Here is an 11,558-nt window from a genome sequence, read left to right as displayed (position 1 = left end):
CTCAATTAATGAAGCAGACGTGCATTAGAGGTACATGTGCACGTAGAGTTTATACAATAGATGTGGGAGAAAGCTGTAATATTGAGCATGTCCGATAAAAGCATTTTAGTTTTAGAATACTGTATCATATACTTTTATGTTTATTCTTAATCACAGTAGAATGCTGTATTTATTGTACCCCCCCCCTTTTTTTTAGGCTTTTCTGAATTCAATACTTTAATTTTAGTGTTTATCTGCTTACAATGGCGGTTTTGTGTGTTCTCTTCCTCATTAATAATTGTTGCCATCTTGTTAGCTGGCTACAATGTTTTAACCACACACATTGGCCACAAGAGTCCCCATTTTCATCTGTGAAATACCGAAATGGGAGAATAAGGCTGCAATTAATCACAGAAATCTCTTTACAAGTTCCTTTTTCTGAAATATATCCCACAGCACCTGTCATCCACTAGATAATGCTGCCACTTTTGAGTTTTACCTGTTTAAAGATGAAAACATTCAAAAGTTTCTTCCCTTCAGGATATAAACTAATAACAGATTGAATGCATGGCCTTTGGAAAAATAAAGAGACGTCTGCTTTAACCGCAGAAATAAATAAATCCAAATCAAATACATCTATTGCCACGGAGACAATCTGTTGTCCTTTCTACAAGCAACAAATAGCTGGTTGAGTGTAAAAAAAAAATGTCCAAAGTCTTTCCAAGAAATATTCCTGACGTTAATGCCAGTAAAGATGCAAGATAGAATTAATTCCATAAAGTAACAAAATTGCAGGACCATGTGTGTAGGCCATATAAAAGGAAAAAATCCCAACTTAAATAAAGCTTATCTTAATACATATACACAGATATCATTGCAAACCTTTCAGCATAGGCATTGTGCCAGTGCATATGAAAAGAAAGATCTCTGAAGATTTGTACTATTTTTTTTCTTTATCACTGAAAATAAATTTTCCTCAAATTTATTGCAGGACAAAATTTTCCCCTTTTCTCCTATATTTTTGTTTTAAGTTAATTCTGTGAGTCAAGCCAAATGAGGCTGAGAATTTTGCAGCTCTCCAAATGTCTTTTTGGCTGCATCTCCTAGCATTCCTTGCCACTGGCCAGAGTTGCTGGCAATAGCCTTTCAAAATACAGAGGGCTGGCTGCACAATCCCCACCCTGTGCTAGCGTGATATTATCTACAAAGTTATGGTCCTGCCTATGGTACTAATTTAAAGTACAGTAGTGGCAGGAAGAATTCCTCTTTCTACTCAATAACCAATAAATTTAGGAGACTTCTTTAATACAGAAGGACAGAAAGGGATGTGGTAGCTACACATTGGTGCAGGGTTTGGAAGTATATCACCACACTTGTTAATCTACTAAAAACTGGTCGACATAGAGTCAACATTTCTTTCACCAAATTATAATTCTCTGCTTTGCAATTTCTACATACCTTTAATTGGGTACTCAACACAAGCTCATAGGCTGATATGTCTTTATGTCATGGCATTCCTCTGTGTTGCAAGTGTTTATGAAGGGAAAAATATTTCATGTAGTTTAATTATGTGCCTGCACTAAAGAACATGGTACATAAAACTGAAAACTATTTGAAACATCAGAGGAGGGGATTGTGCATGAAGAAACATGTAACCACTTTCAATGATAGTCTGTCTCAGTGGTATCATCACACTTTTGTAAACAGTCCTCATACTTAATTCCTTTCATGGATTTAGTTCAGAATCAATTTTTGGATGAAATATGAGAAATACTCTCATCTCTTAGAAAGCGAAAGCAACATTTTAAAACACATGCTTTAACAAGCTTATGTAGTAAGCCAAGCTTAAAAAGCAAACGATAATGCTCATTTCAGTGTATAGTGAGTGCTAAAACAGATTTGTTTTTTTATAGGAAACAGCTTGAAAGGGTTTTGGATTTCCCTCTACAGAAGCCACAAAGTATCCTCCATCTTGCCCCCTCCCCCCTTTAAAATAATAAAGGATGAGCAGAAACCACAGACTCAGGATTCTCCATTTTGTTTCCAGAACAGAATTTAATCTAATATACATATTCCTAGATACAGTAATAACCAGAATATGCCCACTGAAAAAGTTAAAAGGTAATTTTCTCCCAGGCTCTGCACAGCCTGGCTCCAAATAAAAACAAATGCTTGTTATTTCTACACAAAACTAGAGTTTAAAAAGTTGAGGTTCTATGAAGAGAGAAAAAGTACAGCAACAGTAACCAAAAACAGGAAAGCAGGAATTCCAACAGGGTCTACTGTTGCTGATTTGGGAACGGCACCAAGGGTTTGCTAGAAAGGAGGATCACAGCCCTTCCACCAAGAAGTCCAGAAGGCCATGCTCCCCTCAGCCTTCCATGTACTCTTGAAAAGAACGTGCTTATTCAGAATTGGTCAAAAGCACACGTTGCCACTGATTTCAGGCAGATGTCACCATAGGGAAATCATGGCCCATACTTCATTATAGGGCTAAAGACAAGAAATGCAACATACTCCTCTGCCAAAATCTGATTATCATAATAATAGCAGAGCTGGGTTTCCTAAATGAAGGGTCCCACATGAAATAGACAGGAATAACCAAGTGGTATCAGGAAGTGAGGAAAAGGGGAAGTGTATATGGTCAAGAAATTAATTACTTCCGCTTTACTGCTGATGGGACCAATTCCCAGTACACATAGTTGGAGGACATGAACATGCACAACAGGACCCAACATCTACAGAAACTAAAGACTTGTCACCTAAGGAGTCAAACGCACATCAACTCTAGGGTCACATACAGAATCAACAACTTTCCCCACAGAGCAAAAGAGCTCTGCATCCACCCTCCCATCTTGCCTAACCTTGGCTTCACACAGATCCTCATGTTCACAACTTTCACTAGAACCTCATATTCACAACTCTTACCATCACACCTCTTACAGCCTGAGCTGTAACAGAGAAAGCCCATGCTTCCTATAATGAGAGTGTGTCTTTGGAGAAACTTGGATTCACTGGAAGGACAAGGAAATTCCCATTTCACTTTGTTCCATACCCTCAGCTCTGTGCAGACAGAATGCCCAAGGGCAAACTCCAATCTGGAGTATCACTGCTGTCAATAAAGAGCATCACCAATAGGAACAGCGTGGTTCATTTAGTGCTTAAATGCGGGGATTCTTTTCCCAACCTCCCAAAGTCCAAGTCAGCCCACAGATACCTGCCTCAGAAATGAAGCCGTGGAACCCAGAAGGTCAAATACTGCTTCCGGCCCTGTTTGTTACTCTTGTTCATCTGGAAAGGTAAGGGAGATACCCTGGAATGCTTGTGCTTCCTAAGAGCTTTGCTACTGAGCCTCAGCTACAGGTGGTGCCACAGGCACATCAATCTCACTTCTCAGGCCATCTGCCTTGGAGAAATTAGTCTCCAAGATGTGGCGCTGGAGGTGCCGCACCCATTCCTCTTGGATGGAGAGGGGGCCCTGGAACTCCACTTCACAAAACCTGCATGAAGAGAACATAATGTTTATTGCAGCCAATTTGAAAAAAATATATGGATAATCTCAAAGTACATAGTGAAACTTTCTGAAATAGCCTAACTCAACCTGGTGCCCTCTAGATGTTGTAGAATGCACCTCTCATCAGTAGGGCCAGTGGCAAACAATAATGTGAGATGAAGGCCAAAACATCGACATGGTAGCAAATTAGGAAAATGTCAAGGGAAAAAAGGGGTTTCTTGTCCATTTCTTGGCTTACCTTGGTGAATCCTATGGCAAGACGCACTGTCTCCTGTAAAATGTCTGATAGTATACTATATAGAAGAGCCACAGAACGTACTATCTATTCAAAGTTTACCATCAGACAGAAATGGCACAAACCTGCACTTCAGCGTGTAGATGTTGCCCACAAACTTAACCAAGGAAGTCTGTGGTGGCCTTGGAACCAAGGAGGGCACTGGTCTCACTCTAAGAGGTGGCTGGCGAGCCTCGTCAGCCTTCTGCTGCACATCACTGGTCTCGTCTTCTCGAGGTAGAGGAGCCTCAACGGGCTTGGCCTGCCTCCGTTCAAATTCTAATGAAAATAATAAATGTTTATTTCAGAAGGGATGGCTGAGCACAGCAAACAGCACTAGGTGCAACAGAATGAAACTGAAAACAATATTCTTTGAAAAAATTCTGTCATTGGAAAAATAAATACTGTGGAAGCAGACAACCTAAAAGTCATGCAGGATTTTTCTGAAGAAATCTGCTTCTCCTAGAGTAGGGAAATAACCAAAAACTTCTACATTTTTGTGCCCATTTAGACCAGGGCTTCTTAAATGTTTTCAACTTGTGACCCCTTTTTGCCCAAGAAAGTTTTATGTGACCCTGGGTATATAAGTATATGAAATAGGTATACAAAACAGTTTTTAAAAAAATACTGGATGGTTAAATCAGTGGATACGGAGGACCAATTGTACCAGATCAATAACAATTAGGAAAGGACTGTGTTCGAAGTACATACAAATCAAACCCCTTAAATAAAATACAGTAGCCCTCAGAATCTGCTGGGTTTGGTTCCAGGACCCACAATGGATTCCAAAACTACAGATGCTCAAATCCCATGATAGATAAGTATGTAGTAAAATTACATCCCTTACATAAAATGGCAAATACAAGGTTTGAGATAGATATAGATATTTAAGCTATGGGTGGTTGAATTTTTGGATGCAAAGAGTCCATCCTATTTCAAGATAAATTCTGCAGGAAGCTTAAGATGCAATCCTTAAAACAAAATTTAAAAAATCATGTTTCCTTCACACAAGGGGATGTGGTTGGGGAGAAAAAAGGGAAATACGGTAATGCATAGAGAGGCTGGCAGGGTTCCTTCTCCTCCTCCTCCTTTTTCGCCCTTACCTCCTTTTCTTTTCCTCATCCCACCTCCTCCTCCTCCTCCTCTCGCCCTCCTCCTCCATTGCCGGGTGGTTTCTTTAGCCATCATACAGCCACGTGACCAGCTGCCTCGGCTGGGCCATTTCCCTTCGCTTAGCAGGTTGAGCTCAGCTTTTTCTGTTCCTCGTTTGATAGAAGCAGCAACAGCTGCCGCAGCTCCTACTAGGGGTAGGGAGGGGGGAAGGAAGCTTTTCACAACCCCAACATTGAGATAAGGGGACCCGATTTGGGGTCAGAACCCACAGTTTAAGAAGCTCTGGTTTAGATAACCATTCAAAAATATTAAGTTGGTGTTTTGCATTTTCTCTAATGGCTAACATAGCTCCTCTCTTTACTCCTTAAATATAGCAATGGCAACAATGGGAAATAAGATCTGTTCCTGCATCCTACTCAACCCATACTCCCAAGGAGGCTAGTGTCTTCTTTACCAAGTAAGCCTCTTCTGACTGTCCAACAAGCCTTTTAATGGGCCCTATGCAGACAAATTGGGTATAATGACTCACTGTTGATGTTATGGTGCTGATGCTCCTCCACCTTCACCAGAGACAGAGGGGATGTGACTGCAGGCCGCTCACCACTGCTACCACAATCCACAGCTTTGCTGGGCTCACTGGGCAACATCTCCCCTAGTAGGCTTCTGCTTGCCAGTAGAGGGCTGCTGGCGTGCAAGCTCAGGGGAACCCTCTTCCCAGAGAGATCGATCTCACGAAAATGAGAGGCGTTGCGGAACTTCTTGGTGAAGGGGCGTCCTCCCTGGATATAGCTGCGATAGGCTCCAGCTTTCTGGGGGCGATGCTTGATCCATTCACTTAAAGTCTCGATCGGGGAGCCGTTCACACACCACTCAGTCACTCCAAACTGTCTGAGATGCGCACGAGCATGGCTGGCCAGTGCCTTACGGTTCTCAAAGTAGAGGCCACAGAGTTCACAGCAGGCTTCGCTGGCTGGGAGCAGAAATGGCAGGGAGCTAGACTGAGCAAAACCCTCAGTAAATCATATAAACAGTGGGGCACTAAGTCTTATTTGATTCATGTCATTACTTGTGTTTCCCCTTTAAAGGCTGACAAGCTGGAATACCCCCCTTGAAATTTCTGATGCATCATTTTCTAGGGGCTCTTACCTGCAACCCACAAGCCAAGTAAATCCAACTCCATAGCCCTTCATGCACAAACTAGATAACTGCATGCCTTTGATTACTGTGGAGGTTTCAGTCTATGGTTGAATAGGCATTTGTTGTATTTATTGACACCAGATGGCTACCACTCCAAAGATTGTGAAATAACTCATTCTTACAGCTAGAAGATTTAAATTTAAATTATATCAAGTATTATATCAAGTAAAAAGGCCCGACAATGCGTCACCTTCTTGTTTACACTAGATTTTGAAAGCACCCACCCATCAGGACGTTTACTTATACCTCCAAGTTTGCAACAAACTACTTATGATTGGAAACTAATGCATCACAACCAATTACAGCAGTTAAAAAGTAAACCCATTAAGGAAAGAAACAGAATGCTAGTTTTTCTCTGGTTCCCATTCGTATCCCGTCCCCCATCCTGAAGAAGCACTTACATGTATGAGTGGGCTTTTCATGCATATGCTTGGCTTTGAATGGCAGTTCAGTCTGGATGTAGGTTTTATGCTTCATTTCACTGTGGTGAATACTCAGACGCTCATCTGACAGTGGACGCTTAGTGGAGAGTGGCGTAAAGAATCCCTCCTGTGATTTGAGTGGGGAGAGAGAGATATCCCGACCAAGATTTGGTTTTCCAGTCCTCCCACCCAGTGAGGACAAGGACATGGACTGCAGCATTTTCCCAGGGGATTTAGGATCAAATCCCTCATCTCCCATGGATTTTGGAAGCTCAATGCTCATTGTGTTTGGCTCCTTCTTTATGAAGTATGGCTTGTTCTTTTTCTTTATAATTTCTCGAAGTGTGTCAATGGGGGAGCCATTGACTGACCATTCAGTTACACCCATCTGGCGTAAATGAGATCTTGCATGACTGGAAAGTCCCTTTCGGTTCTCAAAAAACTCACCACAAAATTCACACCGAATATCCCGCACAGGGTCAGCACGAGAAGCTGTGAGAAAAAGAGGGAAAGAAAGAAAGAATGCTTAACATTAACAAAAATGCAGCATATGCAGCTAAACATGCAATCCCCTCACAATGCTCTTTCCTATTTCTGAGGCCTCTTTGCACAGAGCTGAATAAAATCCCACATTATTTGCTTTGAACTGGCATATATATGGCAGTGTGGACTCAGATAACCCAGTTTAAAGCAGATGTTGTGGATCATCTACCTTGATATTCTGGGTTGTATGGCCGTGTGGAAGGGCCCTGAGCACTTTTCAATATAACAAAAATGGGGAATTTAATTACTTTTATATCTAATATATTGACTTGTTTAAAACCATCATCCATCAAAGTTTAGCGCTCAAATCTAAACCTAGTTGTTTATGCCTGTATATTCATCGCTTCATTATTTTTCAGGTGATTGGACATTTGAAACGAAGTGTGCCTAAATATTATGCCAACTACAAGACTTATCACTGTGCTAAAGTATCATGTTTGAAATGTCAATCTCTTATAATTTTATCGGTGCAAGCATGTGGGAACACAAGTAAAGTTCTTGCAATGATACCCAGGGCCATTTGCATTTTTAATAGGAGAAAATCAGGCCTGCTGCCTGCTTCAAAGTCCACATCCCCATTCTGATATGCCTCTTTCTATCACCAGAGAACTATGTTTCTGGTGGTCTTATTATCAAAACTTACAGAGATTGAGTGGGGACATATCTTCTCGTGGTGACCAAGCTCTGTCGGACAGATGTGAATCGTTGTGAAGTCCGCCAGACAACATTTCTCGCTTGATTTCCATGTGTAGTTGGTCTTGTTTCAGCTTCTTGTGCAGAGAGGAAGGAGAAGGAAGCCCTGGGAATATTTTTCTAGCAGTTGGGGGAGAAGATGAGGTAGATGAATGCCCCATGGGGCTCCCTGGAGGATGTGCCTTCTTAGGGATTGCAGGCACATGACCTTCCCCTGGGCTGTGGGGTTCCAGAGAGCTTCCAAGAACAGGCAGGGCAACTGATTTTTGAGCCTGTGCTGGGGAGCTGGAGGTACTGGTCCGAGGCTGTGATCGCCGCTTCATAATTTCTCGGAGTGTGTCAATGGGAGAGCCATTTACATACCACTCAGTCACTCCCATTTGTCGCAAGTGTGATCTGGCATGGCTGGAGAGCCCTTTCCGGTTCTCAAAATATTCACCACAGAACTCACACCTGATGTCCCGCACAGGTTCTGCTCCAGAAGCTATGAAGAAATATGAGAGAGGAGACAATCGATGACAGGGCCTGGGAGCATGGTAAAAAGAAAGGTCAAAGAGCAGACTGTGACGTGGGTATCATCTACTGTTCCCCCAAAAGCAGTATGAAGCAGGCACACAGCACAAGTGTCTTATACAAGGCAAAGCCGATACCTCAACAAGCATGGCCAAAGGAAATAAACCACCAACATTCCTGTGAAGCATGAAATTTAGGGGAGGACATGGTCAAAGCAGGAAGCACTGGAGAAAAGGATAAGAGATGGTGGACAGCAGGCACACCCATTTTTTTAAAAAAAATGTAGAACATGGTTGATCTTACGACATCTTCTCTCTCTGGTGATTAGGCAGAACAGAAGCTGTGTACTTTCCCTCCCACACAATACCATCCAGTTAATGAAGCCCAAGTATATGCCAAGGAATCTACAAAAAGGTTAGATCTCCCTCCATGACAGATATCCTGGGGCCTATTTCAAAATGCAGGCCCACTCAGGTAGATCAAAAAGCTGGATAGTACTTTCCTATACAACTGCACAAGTTGATCTATTATGGAAAGGCTGCGTATCATTTCTTTCCCAGATTTTAATGTCTGCTTATTTTTTCCTATTTGTTTATGAGAAAAAACAGCAAATGATCTGTATTTGCCAGAAAACACTCCTGAGCCATGCAGCCTTCTCTGAAAGCATCCAGTACTAAGGGGTGAAACACACCATTCAACATGGGGTGTCCATTGTTATCAAAGGTTTTTAAACCAACAGTATGCAAATATCTATTTGACAGATATTCTTTACTTGTCCCACACGAAGGCGAGTAAATAGCTGATGCATATTTCTCCTCAATCCCTGGAATGTGATGTAGATTAGGTTTCAACCCCTGCTGAACAGCAAAATAATAAGGAATAATTTCCCTGCTAAATGCCAAGGGAAAATAAACCTCAACACAGAGCATTTCATCTGCTCTAGAAAGTGCAGCAGGGTCTAATCAATAGCCACAAAAGGGCTCAGATTCTTAAGAGGTTATATTCCTCCCTCCCAATTTACACTAAATCTCCCTTTCATCCGCAACAAACTTTTATACTGGGATTCTCCCAACTGCATAACCAACAAGCATACAGCCTTGTCCTAGCTCAGTTGGGGAGATGCCATCCATCTGGAGCAAGGTGCAACCATGGAGTAACTGCCCAGACAGGGAAGATATAACTTCAGTGAGTGCAAAGGCCAGCTGGAAAAATTGCGTAATAAACTTAAGGGGGAAAATGCTTTTGAAGGAAAGGGGAGTGGAGAATATATGGGCAACAGCGCCTGCTTCCCCACCCCTATACTGCTTTTCAGATACGGGAAAAGAAATGGCAAGGGCCTAGATAGCTAGGTGTATAGCTCCATGTCACATAAACAAGACTGGGAAAGGACAGAGGAAGAGGAGGGGATAAGAGCCAGTGCTGAAAGAACCTACAGAGATTGAGTGGAGCCATCTCAGCATCTGATTCCCAGTACGCACTGGATGAAAGACCCTGTTTTCTTTGAAGATTAGCCACAGCTGACAGCCTGTGACCGTTTGGCTTCATTTTCTTGGATGATGGAGGGGATTGAGGTGAGAGTAGAGATGGCTGCTTGCCCAAAGGCCTTGGTGAATGTACTTGTTTCATGCCTGTGGCAGGCGCTGCTGTAGCTGTGCTCTTTGGGCTCGGTCCATCAGAGCTCTCAGTCTCCCCTAATGATTCTCTCTCACTAGAGAGGAGAGAAGAAAGATGGCCTTTGAAGTCTTCACTTTTGATGAGCTCATTTAAAACATCAATAGGAGATCCTTTAGCATCTGGATCGCTCACTCCCAGGTGTCTCAGGTGGGCTCTAGCGTGACTCGACAGCCCCTTTCTGGTTTCAAACCAGGCACCACATAACTGGCAGTCATTTTCTCTGCCCGAATCACTATCTACAGCTGCAGGGGGAAAAAAAACATTGATCACAATAGATACGATCACACAGAGAATGTGTCTCAAGCACCTGTTAACAAGCTAAAGAGGATCTTGCTCCAAAAGATCAGTTTGTTATTCTAGAAATGGTATCATCAAGTAGCTTCTCAAAAGATTTAAGAAATGGCCCAAAGGAAAGGCATGTTATTCACCTAAACCATTGCTGCTGGGTTAATAGTTGCAAACAGACATTCTCACAGAAGACTCATGTTTACCCTATATACTCAGGTATAAATCTAGAAGTTCTAGTCAAAATGTCCAGGGGTCAATCTGAGCACTGTATCTTAACTCTTATCAAAAAAGAAGCCCCTCTCTTCTCTGGGTAGAGTGGCAAAAGGCAAGAGCTCAGTCCATCAACTTCTCTACTTTCCCTACCGCAGCAGGGCTTCTGGCCTTTTCAAATGCCTGGGCAGGAAAACAGTAGTGGTGGTCAGAGGTGTTCGGTCCCCTGAGGCAGTATTGGTGCTTTCCCCTCTACATCGAACAACCTTCAGCATAACCATAAGCTATATCATATTCCATAATTTTGGCCTCAAGCCTGCTCTCAACATATATATGAAGTCAACTTATACATGAGTATATACAATAACCAGATTCCTTAGGTCACTTTTTTTTTCAAACAAACAAGAATTATCTTTCTTGAAAACATGCTGAAACCTTTTCCCATCTCATCAAGAACCACCTAGTCATCTAGATCTCTATGACTTTTTGAAACCAGAAAGACCCACTGAAGTGTCAGATTCCATCAGTCCCAGATTTACTGAAGCTACCAACAAGGAAGCAGGTCAATAGCACAAATGAAAGATGGTACTTTACTGAGCAGTCAGTAAAGTGCACAACACGCTCCCTCAAATTTTCAATTGATAAGATTCAAAGTATTCATATGTTCACTTAACATTCCATTTCATCTGAATGATTACCCTCTACAACAGCAAAATGAAAAAAGAAGCCTTTCCAATATGTACTAATTTCCCAAAACTGAAATTTCCAGAAATGCCTTCGATCCAATTTCAGCTCTAAATTTAATTTCAAAACAAGGATGAGCTTAAAGGGCTTCACAGTGACTATTTCACAACCACATATTACTATAGTCTACAACATGAAATATAACCTGTTAGTAAGAACATGCCTGATACCAGAACTTAAAACTGTGGTGACTCAGTGAGTGCAGAATTGCTACTTATGCCAGGTTTTGTCACATGTACAATTAAGCTATGTGGAAACAATAAATCACAGTTATGATTCTTCAGATAGGTATAGAGCTGCCTATACAAAACACAATTCAAGGTCACATCTAGCAAGGAATAGTCAATCAACAAAGAAAAATAAAAGGAAAGCTTTTAGAATGCTCTCTAACATA

At 41.9% G+C, this 11,558-nt stretch overlaps 1 protein-coding gene across 17 annotated transcripts in view; it reads right to left on the bottom strand.

Moving 5' to 3' along the window:
• Positions 1 to 2,014: 2,014 nt before the first annotated feature.
• The window catches only part of WIZ (WIZ zinc finger), a 71,090-nt gene continuing 61,546 nt past the window's right edge, over positions 2,015 to 11,558 (bottom strand). For 11 of the 17 annotated variants that reach the window (XM_060764440.2, XM_060764434.2, XM_060764445.2 and 8 more), the window contains 7 exons: positions 9,682 to 10,164; positions 7,686 to 8,219; positions 6,479 to 6,991; positions 5,410 to 5,850; positions 4,871 to 5,068; positions 3,854 to 4,046; positions 2,015 to 3,479 (listed from right to left, as the gene is read on the bottom strand). In XM_060764440.2, coding sequence (XP_060620423.2) covers positions 3,323 to 3,479; positions 3,854 to 4,046; positions 4,871 to 5,068; positions 5,410 to 5,850; positions 6,479 to 6,991; positions 7,686 to 8,219; positions 9,682 to 10,164 — 2,519 coding nt within the window. In that variant the 3' untranslated portion in view covers positions 2,015 to 3,322. The remainder of the gene's footprint in view (positions 3,480 to 3,853; positions 4,047 to 4,870; positions 5,069 to 5,409; positions 5,851 to 6,478; positions 6,992 to 7,685; positions 8,220 to 9,681; positions 10,165 to 11,558) is intronic. The other 6 variants (XM_060764444.2, XM_060764450.2, XM_060764441.2 and 3 more) reach the window with 4 other exon arrangements.

Source organism: Anolis sagrei, chromosome 2 (genome assembly GCF_037176765.1).
Source record: "Anolis sagrei isolate rAnoSag1 chromosome 2, rAnoSag1.mat, whole genome shotgun sequence".
Classification (NCBI taxonomy): Eukaryota; Metazoa; Chordata; class Lepidosauria; order Squamata; family Dactyloidae; genus Anolis; species Anolis sagrei.
Note: the sequence above shows the minus strand (reverse complement) of the source record. Positions and strands in the feature narration are given on the sequence as shown.